This window comes from Falco biarmicus, chromosome 1 (genome assembly GCF_023638135.1).
Source record: "Falco biarmicus isolate bFalBia1 chromosome 1, bFalBia1.pri, whole genome shotgun sequence".
Classification (NCBI taxonomy): domain Eukaryota; kingdom Metazoa; phylum Chordata; class Aves; order Falconiformes; family Falconidae; genus Falco; species Falco biarmicus.
The window spans coordinates 48,670,347-48,690,610 of record NC_079288.1 but is presented as its reverse complement, the minus strand read 5'-3'; the positions used below and the strand labels follow the sequence as shown (position 1 = coordinate 48,690,610).

At 39.0% G+C, this 20,264-nt stretch overlaps 1 protein-coding gene across 4 annotated transcripts; it reads left to right on the top strand.

The window, feature by feature from the left end:
• Window positions 1-7,897: 7,897 nt before the first annotated feature.
• On the top strand, window positions 7,898-20,264 carry TDO2 (tryptophan 2,3-dioxygenase). 4 transcript variants are annotated; one of them, XM_056334919.1, is made up of 12 exons: window positions 7,898-8,005; window positions 8,379-8,484; window positions 9,621-9,711; window positions 10,548-10,618; window positions 12,349-12,476; window positions 14,118-14,304; window positions 15,564-15,671; window positions 16,595-16,706; window positions 16,824-16,881; window positions 17,412-17,491; window positions 18,148-18,238; window positions 19,509-20,264. In XM_056334919.1, the coding sequence occupies exons 1-12, from the start codon at window positions 7,971-7,973 to the stop codon at window positions 19,549-19,551; spliced, it is 1,110 nt and encodes a 369-aa protein (XP_056190894.1). In that variant the 5' UTR covers window positions 7,898-7,970; the 3' UTR covers window positions 19,552-20,264. The 4 variants fall into 4 exon arrangements, 3 of the variants coding, with proteins under 3 accessions (XP_056190894.1, XP_056190886.1, XP_056190908.1); XM_056334911.1 differs by having other exon boundaries at window positions 19,459-20,264; XM_056334933.1 differs by lacking the exon at window positions 19,509-20,264 and adding an exon at window positions 17,644-17,690 and having other exon boundaries at window positions 18,148-18,235.

The following is a 20,264-nucleotide window of genomic DNA, read 5'->3' as shown; positions in this document are numbered from 1 at the left end:
CACACCTAAAGCGCTGCCCAGCAGGTTTTGCAGATCAGTCCTATTAATGCAAACCACTCCCATTCACAGGACGCAGTCAATGCCTCTGGCTTGAGTTGCTGGAGTTCTTAAAGCAAATTATGTTGGTCTTTTATACTGCTATATGCATACAACGAAGTACAAACTGTAAGTTGCTCTCTACACAGCAAATATGATTCATCTTACTGTATTTTTTGGGTTTTTTTAATTATGTGAATTGCCATCTTACAAAAAAAAATATGTTTATCTAATACTTTAGACAAACATGGCGTGTGTTCTCTGGTTGGGTTTTACAGAAGGAATTTAGTTTTTAAAATTTTCTTTCTTTTATGGTTGTTTGACATTAATTCTTAAGCAAACACTAGGGGGCGAAGACCAACCACTTTGTAATCGTCTTTCCCAAACGGCTTGCACAAAGAGCTTTCAGACTATAACTGGTCACAGGAGTTTGATTGCTCTGCTTACTCCTTGCAGTGGGAATCTGGTTATCTAAAGAGCACATTCCCTAACACTTAATGCAATAAATGTTTGGAAAGCCAACCGATGACAGAGGTGGTCACAATTTCTTGTATTCGTACATACTGTAAATTCTACTCAAAATGTTATTTGAAGTCAATCCTCAGTGCTATTCAGTTCTTCTTTTATGATGCTAAATTTTAAAAAAAATAAATAAAAATGCTGCAGCCAGCATAACTACATAGCTGTTTGCTGAGCAAAATAGATAATGTGTTTCTGATAAAGTTATTCCTGTATAGCCTAGTTGCAGCAAAATGTCCTGTAGGCATTCTTACGGGCTGTTGGGAGAAAGTACACACACACACACAAATACGTATTCAGTGCATACTTAGCTTTCATTGGACAGGTTTTTTTTCTTTTCAGAAAATGTTAAAGTCTTTCCAACTTCTGTTTCATTGCATGGGGCTCTGTAAGCGCTTTATCAATATTAATACTTCTAATAATGTTTTGCTTAGCTGTCTTTCCTAATGGAAGCATCTCAAACACCATCTCCTTTTAAGACAGAGCAAGTGACACATTTGCTAATATAGCAGACTGCAAATATTTATACTCAATTCATACAAAAAAATATTAGCAAAAAAGGAAAAACAGAGCAGAAAAAAAAGAAGTGATCACTGTCTGGACTGTTACAATGCATTGTTATTGCCAGTTCATGGCAAATGCTGGGATATGTGGAAAACGGTAACTAATTGTATGTGCAAGCATTTGTTTTGCTCCTTTCTTCAAAGCAGGTAGCCCAGTGGATCCAGCAGTGGGGGAAGGAGCTTGGGGGCGAACTGCAGAAGAAGGAGCTCAAAGAGCATTTGAGAACTCATTAGGTCTGTCTCTGCTTTGAGGAAGAATCAGGTATGACTGGAGAAATTAAAAGCTCTTATCAATGTTTTCTAGTGTTCTACAGATACTAGAGATTGGTTTATTTTTTCCCTGATGTCTGTGTTATCCCGCCATAATTTAAATGGGTTACTCCTTTTCCCATCCTCTTGTACATGGAAAATGGCTTATTGCTCTTCCCTTTGAAGGAAAGGTATTTATCACTTTTCCCCCACAATCTTCTTTTAGTTTTACAGGTCAAGTATAATTCTTTCCATCTCTCTTAAGGGACCATATTTTCTGCATCAAACATTCGTTGTTCTTGCCATTCTCTTCTGAGCCCTTTCCAAGGGCTCTTCCATCTTTCTTGGTGCCCAGGCCATAACACAGCAAATTCTTTCTGATGCTGGTTGGAAAGGAGGGTTTCCATGCCGTGTAGAATGTTTCAGTTTAAAATCTCCAATATAAAATCTGTTCTTTTCACAGTTTTGCCTTTTGTTGCTTAACATGTTATTTTTGAATAACTGAAACATACAGATAATTTGTAAAGAATTTCTTCCTTGCTAGTTTGGTTATCACAGCTGAAGTTCAGAAGTACTATTCTTTGCATCAGTAAAGCTGCACATTATTTATTCCAGTGCATTAAGATAATTATGAATTCTAGCCACTCTCTGCCAGCATGCTGTTATACCACCCACGCTGTTCTCATTTGTCATTTAAGAAGTGTACAACCTAATCCATCGCCCAAGCCATTAATGATAATACAGATAAGCAAACTGTTGTCAGCGTTTGTCCCGAACTAGCCCTGTGCACATGTTAACCAGCTGTACCACAGAGCGAACAGCACCACGAATTGAGGCATAGAAGCTTCTGGCTCCAGAGTTTGACTTCACTGTACCTGACCGGTAAACAGGGTTCAGGTGTTTAGGAGGAAACACAACACCTTCCTACGCTGAGGAATTGCACCTCGCAGTATGTGGCTGCAAGGCATGAAAAGAGGGCAGGTTTGCCTTGGGAAAACTCCATGGCATGTATTGAAGAGATGTTGTTTTTCCTAAGTTTTTAATTTTGGCTGATACGGATACATTTCATTGATGAAAGAAGAAAGTTTTGGCAAGAACAGTGAAAGGACATTTTCTCTGTACTTGGAAAATGATTATCAGTCAGAACATAAGGAAGACAAATTGTTCCTCTGTGACAACTCAGAGAGCAGGCTGCTTCGCCATCAGAATACAGCTCGCAGGCAACCTGTGAAAGCACAATCAGCTGTATATTTAGAAAATAGAGGTGTAGGAGGAGCTGGTGGTAATCGAAGAAGAGTTCCTCTTTAAGCAAAGCTTGGGGCAGGAGATTTGTTACTCGCCTTGACAGCGTCAGATACTGGGAAATGTGAAAGAAAAGAAATTTGGCTGCATTCTGCTGAGCCAGAAATGATAGAAAGCAGGGAGGGGATTGTGCTGGGACATGTGAAACAAATGGAAGTTAAAGGTATGTGAGAAGTGACGACACAGTTCTTTGTGTTTAAGAGTAGAACAAATACAATATGCAAAAAAAAAAAAAATCCTTGCATCACTATCTCTTCTTTTTGTTTGTAGTCTACAAGACCTTGAGCTCTGTTCCTCCCCCAGGTGCAAATGTCTGATTGGATTATTAATATTGCATCAACTTTAAGCTTGTTTGTTTTAGCCTTGAGTCACTAAATTTTATTCTTAAAACAAACTGGTAATTTCAGATGCTAGTTAAATAATGAGTCCAGTTTTGAAAATCACGAAACACTCATTTGAACAAGGGACATGTTTTGGTGCCGAATTTATCTTCCTCTCTTCACCTTCCTTTTGTGTCTTTATTCACCTGTCTATCTCTTGCTTATTATTAAATTGACCGGGAAGGGATTTTTGTTCATTGCTTGCGTAGCAGCAGCACAGTGAGATTCTGTCTTAGGTTACTGGGTGCTTCACCTGAGCTGTCTGAGTTACACATTGTCAACAAAAACCTACCAATAGCTGCTGTACTGCATTTCACTATTATAGCTGGGGGTTTGTTGTCCAAGAGAAAAATTCTTTCACCACTCTAATTTTACAGAACTAACAATGCTTGCATCTAGACATCGAAAAAATATTCACATTTTGAATACTTCACCTCTAAAAGTTCACAACAGGATCTGCACAAGTGCAGAAAAGGGTGACTGGGACTGTAAAGATATAGTACAGTAAGATCCGCACTGTGTATAAACCATGACTTAGTACCAAACAGAATTACTCGATTACTTGGCAAGAAGTTTGAAACTAGCACAGGGAAGCACTCATCCTTGCTGCACGTTGTGGATTCACAGAACAAGTACTAAATGCAAGGTCACAGGTATCTTAGGAAGTCCTGGACTATCAACATTCAAAAGTTACACGGATATACTGGGGAAATTATCTCACTGTAAGCTTCCTTTTCAGTTTTTTGGGGTTTAGGTTTCTTTTTAAATGTTTGATTGTTTTGTTTTAATAACTCTTCCCAAGACATCTGCTACTTTGTAGGAGAAACTCTCCAGCATGGCATGATTACATGGATCTTTTATACAACTCGCTGCAGCCACTGTTATATAGGTAGAAGCCACCTGTGCTGGAAAACTAGTCTGTAATTCTGGGACGTGTTGGGAAGCTTCAAGCGTCACTTGTTTGTGGCCAGAAGGTCTCCAATCTCTTTGTTCAAGTTAATGAACATTGGAAAAACAAATTGATCTGTGATGATTTTGTAATCAGAATGAGGGTTTCAGCAGAAGAATGGGTGACACTGTCCAAACCATTCATGTGCGCATTTTTTCTTTTCCATAAGTGATTTAATGTAGGATATCTTGAGATTCAGCTTGGGTGAACAGGTCACTTGTAATCTAGTAGGAGAGAAGACTCTTGTTGGGTTCATGACAATACATAGGAGGTCATTCTTACTTAGCCTGTTCTCATCATATTAATATTTTAGACCCACACGGTAAGAACATGCAGGATCTTGGCTCCAGCTCTGTCTACGAAATACGCTACAGGCTACCTCTGCTTTACACCCATCCTCCCCTTGGCCAGGCTAGAGGGAGTCTCCTCTTTGCCCATGTGAATCATTCTCAGCCCAGCTAAGTTCAGTTGGTCTCTGCTCTGCAACCCTGTTGCAGCTGAGATGAGCAAAGCTACCCCAGGCACCCCGTGTCCACCTGGGGAAGGGAAAGTGCACAGAAAGGGGACGAAGGTGGATTAAGAAGGATGCTTAACAATTCCCGTGCTTGGTCATGAAGGCCCTGACAGCTCGTCATGATAGGCACAATGTGCAGTTCTGGGAAGCAGTGGGGTTTTTTTCTACTGTGTTTAACTGTTTGTTTTTGTATTCAGCCCAGTCTTGAAACAGAACATTCTCACTGTCTGCTGAAGGTTAGAGTCCTCTGATATGTTTCTGGGACGAACAGAATTCTATCTGACTTTCATGCTTTAAAAGTAAATAAACAAATAACTAAATAAAAGCTCAAGGGCGCACACACAGTTTGTTTTCACATGGCCTTGCTCAGTTATCCACAGCATGAACAGCAAGTTGTGTGTGTGGTTACATCTGCTTCTACGTGGTTCTGAGGGTTCAGCATGAAAAAGGCAAATGATGGTGCATTCTGAGAAAGGAGTAATACCATCAGTTAAAGTTAAGTTTACGTTTTGCTTTCGGTTATATTCACATGGAAGACCTTTTTTTTCATCAAGACTAATTTAGGATTAAGCTACTGTAAAGAGATGGCACCGTAGCTGTAAAATCTCTGTCACACCATAAAGGGCCCGATACTCAGACCACTCAAAGAAAAATCAGGTCCCTACAGTGAGCCCCAAATCTGAGCAGCATGGCACATGCACGTTTATTTCTAAGGGTGTCCACAGCCACACCAGGGTTTAAGGCTCTGAGCTGACCCAAACCTGAGGGCTCTTTTAATCCATGCTAACATCTACGCTGCCAACAGACAATTTCATAATCAGTAGTACAAGTCACATTTAAAAATCTTTTCCAGTACCAAGGTCATTACACAGCTGTGGATCCTTACTGATGTCAGACAAAGCTAGCCCGTAAGAGGAATGAATACTAGTTCTGTACTGGCTACTGGTTTTATTTCAAGGGTTTTTAAGTCCTCATTAAGACCTTTTTATCCAGTGATCTTGGATAGTTTGAGGTCTGTTGTAGTTGGAACGGTTAGAAAGCAGAACTCAGCTACTGTGAGATTAAATTTCCTTCAATGAATGGTTGCAAGGATGATGTTATCCATAGTATTACCCAGTTTTTCAGGAAATGGTCAGTCTACAGATCCTGCCCAGGGGTGGGCTTGAAACAAACTGCTTGTGTTTCTTTTTTCCAATGTATTTGTAGCTTTTTGAAGATTTGGAGGATCACGGTTTTGAATCCTTTCATGTGTATCACAAGGTTCTTGGTTGCTAGTGAAACACAAGAGGAACTGATGGAAAGGCAGATATTAATGATAAAGGACTTGGAGACACTTGGGAATGTTCTCCTAACAGGAAAGTCCTGGGGGCAGCCAAGCTTTCTAAATGCACCAGCACAGGAGGGTTTAACAGAGAAAGTGAACGTGGTGACCAAGCAAGAGTGATGACTAGTGGAAATGTTTAATTTGGATTTTCAATTTTCACAAGTGTTACTAGGCTGGTGGGTTTTAGGATGGAAGTTCTTTGGAACCAATCGGCTATGAGGTCTCTAAACAGAGAGTTTGAATATGTTTGAAATAATCGAAATAACTTTCTAAATCATTGTAGTCTGGCTGATTTATTTGATTGACTGAAACTTGTCTGTTGCTGAATCCTAAGGGGATTTTGTAGAGTGCTTCATTCAGGTAGTAACCTCAGCTGGATTTGAGTTCGGTAACCCTGGACCGATTAAGGGTAATACTACTTCCCAAATAGGGAGTTAATGTTTTAGGCAGAGTTTGAAAGGGCTCTGATACTTCAAAGTCCTTTGCCTGCTGGGTAGGCAATGTAAAGGTTGCAAGTCAGAGATCACTGCTCTGGAAGGTTATTCTTCTCTGTGTCCCACAGAAGAAACTAAAACTGCAGAAGAAAACAGACTGACTTCTTTGGTGAGGTTGAGAATACAATAATTTTCAGTTGTCCTTATTTTTACTGGGTTCACGTTCTTCCTTTGCTTGTGCCATAAGAAAAGGTAACAGTTTGATTTCACTGTGGAGTCTCAGTCTGGATGTTTCAGGTGAAGGTGTATAGAAACGCCAAGATAAACCTTCCTTGTCTGTGCCTTTGAAATCTACGCATGTGAGAGATTATTACATTTGTAAATAAACTGTTTGAGTGCAAATGGGATGGTGAAAAACAAAATTTTCAGTGTTTAATTGTTTAATTTATATGTGCCAGTGCACAGTCTTCGCTTTCATCTCTTCTTGCCTGCATCCCAAGCAGATGTATAGCTGCGTGTGGTGAAAGGATTATTTTCCTCTGTCAGGTTTCACACTGTGAAGGAAGAGCACCTTGACCTTGCTTGATGGGTTGCCTCAGTGGAGTCCTACTTTCTTGTGTCTCAGCTTAGTTTTAAGCTAATATTTGTATAGCCTGACATACGGCATCTGGCTGAGCAGGTACACATGCCATCACCCATGCACTGCATATGCATTTTTTATGAGCCAGCTACACTGAAGTGACTACAGCAGCTGAAACCACCACACAGACACCACTAAGTCTTGCAGAAAGCAAATGGCCGAGGGTCACAGGGGCCCTGTAGTTTTGTTTGCAGTAAAACTGAGAGCATTCACCTTTTTTTTTTTTTTCAGAAAAGGCTGGCAGGCAGGAAAGAAATGCACACTAGTTACATGTTACTTCATAGTGTGTTAAGGTGACGATTAAGTAGAATTGAGTAACATTTGTCAACAAATGAGAGTGAAACTTTTGCATGAAGAAATAAAATTAAGAAATTATCATGAATTAAACCACTGGAAAAACAGCATGAGGTACATGATTATTTTTAGTTCTTTTATCTAATCTCTGTGCATTTTTTGAAAGTATGTGTATTACTTCAAATCTCTTACAAGACTTATTCAGCCTGCCATATAAATATGTTCTCCTTCCCTTCCCCTTCCCTTTTCCACGTTTCATTCTTGAAAAAATTAAACGTACCTTGATATCTTTATACAAGGGTCTGCAAGTTAAAAACCTACTTTAACAATTCCTGAATTTATTAAATATTGCCTTTTTCCTCACACACAGACCTCTCACTGACTCACCCCTTACACCAGCTTTGGTCTCCAAAGAAGCAACTGGTAGAAATCTTGCAGTAAAAACCACAAAAAACTTTGCTATAGGACAAAGCAAGTATGCCAGCTATTTGTCTTGACTGATTTTCCTATTTGACTGATTGAAAAAACAAACAAACAAACAACCCAAGCCTTGGAGAGCCAGCAGGACATGAACTTACTGACCTTTGTGATACAACAGTTTCTGTACTTATTGAATCACGGGGATGGGCTGAGGGCTGGGGAGGGGGACCTGGGGGCTGGCCTGGGCAGTGAGGTAAGGTTACATATAGGCGGCTGCGGCAGGTTTGAGAACACCAACGGAGCATATTCCCTGGCGGGCAGCTTGGCGAGCGTGGGTCCTGGCATCATGAGCGAGTGCCCCTTTGCGGGGAACAATTATCTGTGAGTTCCTCATCTCTGTGCTTTGCTTCGTAATGTCAGTTCAAATGATATCATGTTAAATGTAAAATACAAATTCTTAGAGAAGAATTAACGATTCTCAACAAATAGTTGTAGCTATTGCTGAAGGAAAAGGGGTTGTATCAAGGACTTGTCTGAGCTCTTGTTATGTCATGACCTTGATGTAATGCTTACCAGCCATTACTGGGACGAGGTATTTCAGGTGTACAGTTTTTCTCCAAAGCCCACGTTAGTGCCTCGGTTTTCTCAAAACAAAGTATCGTTGGAGTTGTAGATGCATCTGTTAGAAAAAAGGCAGGTATAGTCACAGTTCTTTAATTAAACGGTTTATACGTTTCCTTAATTTTTTTCTTAGATTTAATTTTAACAAGCTATCTTTGGAAGACGAAAAAGATGATAAATCACAAGAAGGGATAAATAAAGCCAGCAAAGGTGGACTTGTCTATGGAGACTACCTACAAGTAAGTTTCAGTGAGGATTTCATGTTTACTGCCCTGATCACTCGTAAGCCTTGAGCCAGGAGCTGGGACTGACGCCCCGCAGCCAGCCAGCCTAAGCTGCTCCCCTCTGAACTCCCCACGTGTGGTCACAGGCACAGATGCCTGTCCCAGCTGGGATGGTGCAGGTGGACGTGGGATGGCTTCTCAAACCGCAGGGAAGCTGGGCATTTTGAGGGTTTTGGTAGGGAATCATTCATACGGGTAAACTTAAACTGTGGAGTGGTGCACCGCAAAAGGCTTTCTTTGGTCTGACAATCACCACTTGGCAATTTCTCCAGGTCAGCAGGCTATGTGAATTATTACTATTAATAATTGCATGAAAGCCCAGAATATTTGGCTGGAAAGATATGTTGCAGAAATCTAGGGGGATGGATGATTACTGGGACACACACACAAAAGAACTCCCAAACAAAAAACTGCAACAGCTAGAAGTAATTAAGAAATGAGTAAAAATAAAATGCCCTAAGTAATAAAAGAATCCAGACTTGGTTTTTTGGTTTTTTTTTTTTTTATTTTTTGGTAATGGCAAGAACTGAAGTGAGTGGAATTACTCTGTGCTTGTGAACAGCAGACTGACTTGTTGACATACTATGTGGAATCTTGCAAAAGTTTCTTTTAAAACAACTATGATTAGATTGTAAATTTGACTCAATAAAAAAATCAGTAATGCCAGAACTAACTAGTACAGCCTCAAATCAGAGCTCTTGTGCAGATGTGATTACGTGACTACACAGAATTTTACTATAAGTCCACTTCCATGGATTACATCAGTATAGGTGTAAGAACTAGAAACATGCTGGATATTTTATTTTATCTTTTAAAAAATAATTAAAGAGACCCTTAAAATGGTTTCCCAAACTTTATTATTTGAGGTATATTTACATGTTCCATTTTGGGAAAGATTTTTTTTTTCGTTGAAATAAAAAGTAAAAGTGACACCTGAGATCATTTAGTCTAACTTCTCATACAACCTGAAATATGAAACATATATATTTATTAAAATATCTTCCTTAAATATTAGCTCTACACAATAGGACTACCATTACTAATATCAGAATTGAGAGCTTTATAGAACAGTCTTATCTTTATTTTTTAAGCTGAACAAAATATTGAATGCTCAGGAACTTCAGAGTGAGAAGAGAGGAAACAAAATCCATGACGAGCACCTTTTCATTGTGACACATCAAGGTAAGCAGTCGGGAGTTCGGGGTGGCTAAGCAGCATTTTTCCCAAAGGGAGTTATTCAGTGCTGAACCATGCAGTACACGATTTGTTTTGATTTTAGACACATTTGCTACAATTGCTCTGTCTTTCATCTGCATTTATATTCGTATATATCCCTATATAATTTGTAAGTCTGTAATCAACTCTATGCTTATGAAGCCATAAGTATAACCTTTGTATTTGTTAAATCAAGATTCGGATGGTTCTGTTTCTAGGGAAATTAAGGTGGCAAAATTCGTTCCCCTCAGAGTAACAGGCTGCTATGCAGTTTATTGTGGCAAATTTTGTGCATTGGCTTGTGCCTTCTCTGAAACTACAATTCAATTTTAACCATCCAGAGCCTGTCTAGAAGCCAGCATACTGGTTGGGTCCTTCCTAACTGCTGATACTCGTGTGTTTTGTGGGCTCTGGCCTGATGATATTTTCCTGTTACTGACAGGGAAAGATTTTAAGCAGCTCTAGAGCTAGCTCTTATTGGAGTATCAGATCCAAATTTTCTCTTTCCTCTTTTCTTTTGTAATGAATATTCTGTACATCAGATATCTGATGTAAAAAAAAATGCTTTAAAAAATTCTGTCAGCGCTCTCGATATGCTAGATTATTTCATGTAATGGTTTAGGTACAGGGCAGCATACTATAACAGGCAATACATTTGTGTATCAGCATCTATTTGTACACCAGCAGTGTAAACGTAGGCTATTCGTTTCAAATCAAAATGTAAGAAGTTTACCTCTTCCATGCTACGAAGAATAAACAAAGCAATGTTGAAGTTACTGCTAACGGTGCCTTTCATGTTGTAGCTTATGAACTTTGGTTTAAGCAGATTCTGTGGGAACTGGACTCTGTGCGGGGGATCTTTCAGAATGGCCACGTAAGTTAAAAGCAAATACTAATCTTGGGAAAATGCAGCCCTCTCTTTCTTTTGCCTCCTGCCTTCCAGCCTGAAAAATATTTGAGTTTACTCTTTTTTAAAAAAACACCATAAAAAAAATCCACAATAAAATATGGCTGAGTGTCTCTTATACCCTGATAGTACAGACATTTGATTGGCAAAATCTTATTTCCTCCTGAAAGCTGCCTTTTGTGTAGATCACTCTCCAAGGTGGATTTCAGTGGCCAAAATGCTCTCATATTCTGCTTGTACTGGATAAATACAGAAACGAAACTTGGGAGTGTTCTGCAAAAAAAGCATGCTCAGAGGCAAAACTGAAAACCAGAGGGCTCACAGGCATTTTTATGTTGAAAAGGCACTTCTGCCTTTGCTCAGTTTTTTTTTGAAGTCTACGTACTATGTCTTTCCATCCAGTATCTGCTATATGAAAGGAAAACAGTTTTTGGTAGTTGCGTTTCATTATATCCAACAGAAAAGTGATAATCAAAATCACAGTGTACAATTGTCTAAGAATTTCTGAAACTGACAAATATAAGAGGAATATTTTGAACATCTCTAAACATCTGTCCAAACTAAACACACCTCAAAAATAGAGACAAAGGAAAATTCCTGACTTGATATGACAGCCACAGAAAAAGGCTGACTGTGTGTAGTTTGAGAAATACCTCAAATAACATCGTGAGCATGTGTATATGAAGAAAATTTGAAACTAAACCACACTGAAAGAAGGAACCTTTTTATCATAATGTCCAGTGAAAATGTCCTCAGTGGTCCTCCACATTCATAATTTTGTTGGCTTTTTAGTTGAACATTATATTGAATAATAACTGATCCAAAACCGTTCTTAAGTAGAATAATTTTTCATTATTTATTTTTGTGAAAAGAGAAACTTTGCTTATAATCAGAATTTGAAATGTCAATGTAAAGGTTAAGTATAGAGCCAGGTGATTAAGGAAATGGTTATCATCTTTCATTTTTGTAGTTTAATATTTTCAGGTTACATGTCCAGGTCTTAGACAGAAGTTTCATCCAATTTAAACCAACAGGAATTTTAGCAGACTCCTCTGCAGGCAAAGTGTTCAGCTTTAGCCAGAAGGCAGTTCCTGTGTCTTCCATTTAATATTTTCTATTTCCCACCAGATGCAGTCTTCTCTGTTTTCCTCTACTTGCTAATGCACATCTCTGATGAACATCTTTTGAAATATGGTCTCCTGGTGTACTTCTCAATACTCCTCCTCTCAACTTTTAAGTTCTTTCCAAGCCTTATGACTTGTTCCTTCACAATAATAGAAATTATTATAGAAGTGATTAAAATAGAAAGCACAGTATAATTATCTGATGGCATCATATACCATTAAAATAATGTTGCAATCATCGGAAATGATCATGATCTAAATAATTTTAGTTTAGAGTTTAATTTCTTGTGGTGATTTCTATTTCAGTCAAAAATGTAGGAAAGAAAAAAAAATCTATATATTAGGCCTAGTTGTGATGTATCATCAGAGAAAAACAGATTTCTGTCTTTGAAAATTATAGTTTCAGTTTTCAGTTAAAACCAGGGCTCTCTATTCAGTGTGAGATTCTGCTGCTATGCTTTTCATGTGGAAAGGACTTGGGAATGTGTACGACAGTGAAAAGACCCCAAATAAATAAGTAGGATATAAAAAGAACACCATTCTGTCTGGTTATGGTCTTTATTTTTTCTACAGGTAAGAGATGAGAGGAACATGCTGAAGGTTATTACTCGAATGAACAGAATTTCAATGATTCTGAAATTACTTGTGGAACAATTCTCAGTTTTGGAAACAATGACTGCATTGGATTTCTTTGATTTCAGGTAAAAACTCTCTCTTCCTCCACAGGAATCCACAGGCTGGTATTCCCAGCCTTAGACCTGACTGTGGGTTTTTTTACATGCGCTGGCTGCTTGTAGCACACGCAGCACTCGGCAAGGTGAGAGTGTGCCTTAGAGAGGCAGCGTGAGGGTCAGCTACGGCAAGGTGAGCGTGAGTGCCAGCCCAGCGTGCTCTGCAATGAAGTACAAGTTAATTGTTGGTGTTTGCGTGTGCTGCGGCTGAATGGTTTCAGAGCAAAAAGGTGAAACGATAGAAACAATATAGAAATGGCTCACGGTTCTGTTAACAATTTACTTGAAACTGCGCGGTAGCAGCCGTGTGCTGTGGCAAATCGTACAGCGCCTGAGTGAGAGAAGCGTGCTCCCCGTAGGCTGTGGGGCAGGTGTTTCAGCGCGCTGGGTTTGCACAGTGTTTCCCTGCTCTGGGATCTCAGTGGCTTTGCAGTGCTGCAGGCTTCACGGGCCTGAAGGAAGCACCGCCACCTCCTCTTCTCTCCCCAACAACCTCTGCTCTGCAGCAGCTGCCCAGCATATTGCTGGGCTGGATGGTCGGTACCTCTTCTGCCTTCTGCCCAGGCTTTTCTCGGGATCCCTTGGCTTGGCTCGCTTCTCCCATGGCAACCCTATTTCTTCCCTCACTCCAGCTAGGATCTTCCACTACACTACCATGCGTGACAGCTTCATCCACCGTCTGCCTTCCTTTTCTTGTTCTGCTTGTGTAACTCACCTGACTCCTGACCTCAGTGCCATCCAGCATCCCGTCCACTTCTGCACGGTTTTAGTACCCTTTCCTTTCTGTCTTTGAATGTTCCCTAACTATAAGGCATGTGAAACTACAATTTTGCTTCTCTTGGAAGTTTGAAACATCTGTATTATCTAGCGTTATACTACAGCAGGGGAAATCCACCAGGCAGTCATCTGTTTTGATGCATTCTTGCTTCTGCTTTTCAACTACTGCCATTTGATAAGCAAACATAAGATCAAATCAATGATCTGTTTCTGCCAAATCTTATATTTGCAATTCAAAGTGCATTACAATTATCTAGTGAAGTGCCATTTCAAATTACTTTTATTAATATTTTTTTCAGCGTGGTCACACCATTTAACTCTGAAGAACTCCATTAACAAATCCCACAAACGAAACCCACTAAATATTTTTCTGAGCATTATTCCACCGTGTACATAGCAATTATTCTGTATAACAAGTCTATTTAAAACCCATTCATTGGCGCTTTAATGGCATGGAAATATTTGTAATAGCTGTTTGGGGTGAAGCTGCTTATTCTGTCTGGAAAGGAAATGATAATTCAGTAATGTTTCCTCCTGTACATCACACACGCAAAGCTGCCTTTTTAAAACACAGTACAAAAATAAGTGTGTGTATACATCTGTGTATACACAAGCAATATATAGCTGGAAAATTAGAGTATGTTATACATACATTGTAGTTGCATTAGAATCACCTGGGTATTTTCTTTTCTTAGCTGCAATCATATAAAAAATGATCAGATAGCTATTTGATATTCTTCAAATATGAAATATGTATTATTTTGTTGAGAACCAGAGAATGTCATCATTGTAAAATAATATCCTGCATTTTCCTATCATTTCTTCTGCCCCAAGATACTACCTAAGCCCAGCTTCGGGTTTTCAGAGCCTGCAGTTTCGCATGCTGGAGAACAAAATTGGTGTTCCCCAAAGTCTGAGAGTGCCCTATAACAGAAGGCATTATCGTGATAACTTCAAGGGACAGGATTATGAACTACTACTGAAATCAGAGCAAGAACCAACGCTATTGCAACTTGTGGAGGTAACAGTGTTTATCTTAGACCTTGCTTCGTTTTCCCCCATCTCCCCGGAATGTCCTTCACTGGTGTCAGTGACAAACTGTTCTTCCTTGAGAGATGCAAGCATGCTGGCAATTTCTCAGTCAGTTGTGTTTTGGATTCTTACCAAACTTTGTATGAAAGAGTTAGTCATTAGTAAACTGACTGATTTTTCACAGCATTTCCTCTTGTCTAGGAAAGTCTGACTGTTAAAACTAGTAAACTGCATTGTGGAAGTATGAGCTAAGTATATAAATGTACTGTTTCATTTGCATTGTTTTCCATGACCACAAACCCGTTTTAAAAGAAAACTTTAACAATATTTCCACTGTTAATGATGGCTATCAGAAACGTTAAAAAAAAAGAAAAGGAAAAATGACAACCCAAAATGGAAAAGATGTTTAACAAATGTTTCATTATCACTTACCTTGATTTAATGACTTTGCCTCATAATTATGAATGACTCAGTAATTTCTCTAACTCCCTTGCCATGTTCATATGCAAAATTAATGGAACTTTCTAAAGAATAATGGATTATAAACCTCGGTAAAAGCATCCACTCCTATTAGCCCTATCCGTTTGTCTAATGACATCTGATACAGTATATGTAAGACATTTCTCTAGGTTTTCAACATTCATTAAAACTTCATGCTCTTGTATCTTTCAGATGAGAAGGAGCTAAATTAAGTGATCTCTAAAGGGAGTTTGCCATAACAATTCCTAATATTTTTCCCTACTAATTTCATTCCCATTATTACAAAGAAATCAAAGAGAAAGCTTTGCTAACTGCCAAGTAAATTTGTCTTGTACCATCACATATTGTGGTGGAAGGGCATGACAGACTGCTTGATCAGTATTCAGTCTGTTTGACAGGATAAAACCCAGTTTTATAATGGTTCTGTATCTTCCTTCTGAGATTTATCTGTACAGTTATCCTATATATGTGGATTAAGAGTGTTTTCCTGTATCTGCAAGGGAGTTGGTTTTAAAGATAACTCAGAATGTGACAGCTTTTGTCTTCCAACACTGGTCGTTTAGCCTGGAACCTGTGGCTGTGTTTGCACAGCACTGTTACACAGGTATAAATCATCTATGCAGATGTGCTTACGCCAGCAATAAGCACCTCTGCAGGATATGAAACTAGAACAACTGTAGCACTTTAATTCATGTTGCTGTAACTAGTAATTCTACAGTAATGCGGTTGCATTGTTAATGTTTGAACACATCATTATTATTATTAAAGGCGTGGCTGGAAAGAACTCCAGGACTCGATGCAGAAGGATTTGATTTCTGGGGACAATTTGAAGTGAATGTTTTAAAAGGTCTAGAAGAGGAATTTGCCTTGGTGCAGGTATATAATGTACTCTTGATCTATCTATAAACAGCGACAGCTGCCAAAACGACATCCTGACATAAATTTGACTTTTGGCCCACACAGGTTCTAACTTGTTCTACTTAATCTTCAGCAGCCTCTGTCTGCAAGAAGGAGAAAAAAATTGCAGTTTTCATGAAATCTGAATAAGTTTCTAATTTGACATCTAAGATGGTTTAAAGCATGTGAGATACATGGATGATTTTGAATGCAGAAGGGAAGGGACAGTATCAATGGAAGGGTTGAAACTGATTTTACTGAAACTACAACTTTACCTGTAGTTAGTACTTGCATCTACAGTTCAGAGTAAACACAAAGCTTGGGCCCCTGAGCTATGAGTATGCAGTGTCTAACTATAAAGAACCCAGTTCTATTTAAGTGTGTGGCAACTTGCTGCTATATGATCATTTGAATTACACTGGCAAATAAGCACAAGAAAATCCCCAAATATTCTAAGACCTGTAGTTTTAAGTACATTTTTAATGGAAAAAACCCCATAATGTAAGAATTAATCTATTTCCTGAGAACACCTGTTTACAACTTTCTTACTTACATAAACTTTTTTTATTTACAAGGATGTCTTCTTTTTGCCTCGAAAAAAAATCAGACTTCAAACAAATGAAGATTAAGTGTTTTTAAGGCCTCTAGATCAAAAGAGAAGTGATAAGCTGCCAGTTTGTTTGAGCATTCATTCATCTGAATTGTGTTGACAGCTACTTAATTGTACATTTTGTGGTAGTGTTTTTTAAAGGACTCGTCTATCTTGTTTGAAAATACAGTTCTTACATTTACGATGTAAACATAGAGAGTATTATCATGAAAATAAGTTACATCATGGGTCATTCAAGCGCTCAGTTTTCCCTATTGAATTCTAAAACCCGTTTTTGTTTGAAATATCAAAGGCCAAACCAGAATCAGAAGAAAAAGATGATGACTTATCTGAACTCCAAAAGCAGAAAGATGTATTACTTTCGTTATTTGATGAAAAACGCCATGAACACCTGCTTAGTAAAGGTAGATTGAATTAATGTATGTCACTATGCACTTTTTATCTGTGATATATACAATCACACAATAGCATTAAATTTGCAGAAGAATCAGTAACAAACTAAGGACACTTGTGTTTTGCAGGAGAAAGACGACTGTCTTACAAAGCACTGAAGGGTGCCTTAATGATCTACTTCTACAGGTAATGCTAGAAGGTGTATCTTTAACGCTGACTGTCAGCAGGAGAGGTGGAGGTTAAGGACTGCAGCACAGGTTGATTTAGGTTGGAACAGGACTTGGAAAGTATTCGTGTCCAGCCCTCCACAAACCCCCAGACCAGTTAGATCCAACTTGAAGGTCAGACTGGGCTGCTGAGGGCTGCGTCCAGTTGAGTTTTGAGCATCTTCAAGGGTGGAGGTTACGTGGCCTCCCTGAGCAGCCAGTGTGTGTCTGACCAGCTGCTGCTTCTCAGGTTGTAACTAGTAAATGCCTTGATCGAACTGTTCTACAGAGTGTCCTAGAAAGATTTAAAATATTTATCCAAGTATGAGGGAAAAGGCACAGAACAGGTCTCACACGGCAGAGACGTCTGTTAGAATTCTGTCTACTGACGTTTCAATAGCAATTTAGAAAAAATATACATTAAGTCACCATTATGCACTGGTGTAGCAGTAGTTTGAAAAACACCGCATCTCATAAGAGGTCTCATTCTCTTTTCTTTCATTTTCCAAGGGAGGAGCCTCGTTTCCAGGTTCCCTTTCAGCTTCTTACCTCCCTTATGGATATAGATGTTCTCATGACCAAATGGAGATGTAAGTTCCACTTTCTGACTGTGACATTCTCTCTTTTAGATGCAAGTAAATCGTTCTGTTTCACACTCCTTTAGACAAGGTACACCCAGAGTTTTAGAACTGAGCTCCTGAGTTCGTCCTTTAGCAATGACTTTTTTTTGTTTGTACTTCAGCCAAGAGGAAAGATCAACAGCTCCTTCAGTGATCATTAGATACACAGGTACAGCTATTACTTCCATGACATGATATAAGTTAGGTGAACAATTTTATTTAAGGGACAGGTATATATTTTCCAGTGTCTCCCAAAATGCCATCATGACGTCTCTTCAAATGCAAACGCTCCTTCTGCTCCTTCCCTATATAGACATTCATAAATGAATGTATTCTGTATTAACAGAGCATAATAATGTATAAGCGTTAGCGTATTCATTCTGTAGCAACAATTGTTTTATATTAATTGACTGAAGAGTGGGGTTTTTTCCATTTTGAAGTATGTTTCCTGCATTTAGCTCAGAGTCCTGCATTGCTGAAGACCCAGTAGTTCTGTCTCTCTGTAAAGACCTCTGTATGATCATATTTACTGAAAACTAGTATTTCAGTGATGCACCTTGATGTGACCCTTTGGTTGTACCTTGACACTGAACTTATGCCCTGATTTTCCTCCCTGTATGACTTAGATAACCATGTCTGCATGGTGCACAGAATGATTGGCAGCAAGGCTGGCACCGGAGGCTCGTCAGGCTACCACTATTTGCGCTCAACGGTGAGGTAAGGACAACGTGTTTCCCCCATTGCCTGCAATAAGGCGGTTCACAGAGACCCTAATGCCAAGAGACAGATTTCATGCCACTCGCTGAAGGCCAGAGGGGCTATTGTTTCTCTTTGGGGACTCTGGCATTTCCTCCTGGATGCTGTACGTGTATTTATTGGGTTGACATATGTAAATTCCAAACCTTCTAGGGCAAACAGAACTCCTTTTGATTGCTCGCGCAAAGTGCCACGTATAATTCTCCATCAAGAGGTCCAGGTGTCACTGTAATGGCAATAACATTAATCCTGCATTCTTTAGTTTGCATGCAAGTGAGCCCAAGTTAATGAGGTGATACAGGCTGGAAGCGAGTCCCGTCTGCTGTGCAGCTGTGACAGTTTTTTTGTTCCTTAGCAGGACCTCTAATCATACAACCTAAGGTGCTTCAGTTTAGGATTGAATATATTCTTAAAGCTGGTAGTAATTAATACCCTCAAGCTGTGCAGGCAACAATCAGAAACGTGTTTTCTTCTGTTGGATGAAGCAGAAAAGGAACTTAAAAGGGGTGGTTGGGGGCTCAGCACCGAACTCTTTGAACAGGTAGAACTTTTTATACAAAATGTGAGGACTCAGCTAGACAGTTCAAGTCTTTGAACTGCTACTATGTCCTGACAGTCCTGAACCACATTATATCAAAAAACACAAGGATACTTTGAGCACCTTCTTTTAAGAGAAGCTTCTTTGAAGTTTGTTTTCAGACAGAAACCATGGATAGCTGGTGACTGCCACATGCGGCTGTGGGCAACAATTCCCATCACAACCATTGTTAACAGAGGGTGGAACAGAAAGCAGACGGTTAGATTCAATTTGAAGATTAAATGTTTGCTGTCTTTTTCAGCGAGCCTTCTCACTCTTCCTTAATTTCAGGTTGACAATCTTCCTAGGTAAATTCTATTTTGTATCTACCACAAGAGTGGAGGTCTAGAGACTACAGCCTACATACTCTGCATTTTCAGAAGAACAATGTGACTGTAGCAACTGTATTTCCTTTTTAAGTCATAACCTGCTATGCCCTAGGAACAGTTAGGATTGGATTCTTACTCCAGAACGGTCAGGAGGAGGGTTGGTGCAGGAACCTTATTAAATAAGTAAAAAAAGATGGAATGATTCCTGAGGATTTTGAAATTATGGCCTTCTATGCCAGTATCACCGTATTAATTGTCCTGATTGTCTTTTTCAGTGACAGATACAAAGTGTTTGTGGATTTGTTCAATCTTTCAACTTTTCTAGTTCCAAGACACTGGATACCAAAGATGAACCCAACCATTCATAAATTCCTTTACACAGCAGAATACTGCGACAGCTCCTATTTTAGCAGCGACGACTCTGACTAGCCTGCCTTTTGAGGCTGGTTGCTTCAGGACTTTCACCTCAAGTGGTGCCATCCCTCAAATACAACAGCTATTCTCACTGAGTGTGGGTGTGTAAATACGTATTTATGTATGAAAGCTATGTGAATAGTATGATCTGCTTGTGGAAGAAACTTAATTGTTTGTAGAAAAAATAATCTGTATTGAGTTAGCCTATATTAAAACTAAAATCATACCCCAATTCAAGTCTTAGTTGGCTTCGTAAAACCTACAGAGAGAGAGGGAGCAAATTACACAGAACTACCACAATCATGTCTTATTTGTACATATTTATCTATTTGTTTGTTTGCCTAATGGTTATTATTAATTTCCCTCTAGTTGAGCATGTAATTAGCCTCATCACCTGTAGAAGACTATTAGTTTCTGAGCTCTAGTGGCATTTCAAAAGGAATTCTGGGTTAAGAGTTTCAAAAGTGAGATTTAAAAAATTAAGTCTTGATTTTATAAAAACCCAAGCATCTTGAACTTCTACACCCATCAAGAACTATGTTATTGTCTATGTGTTACATATGATAACATGTAATATATTTCCTCCCTTCCATAGAAATATATCTGCTGTTCTTAACATTAAGTAAGTACTCACTTTGCACTTCAAATAAAGCAGTATTAAAGTTCA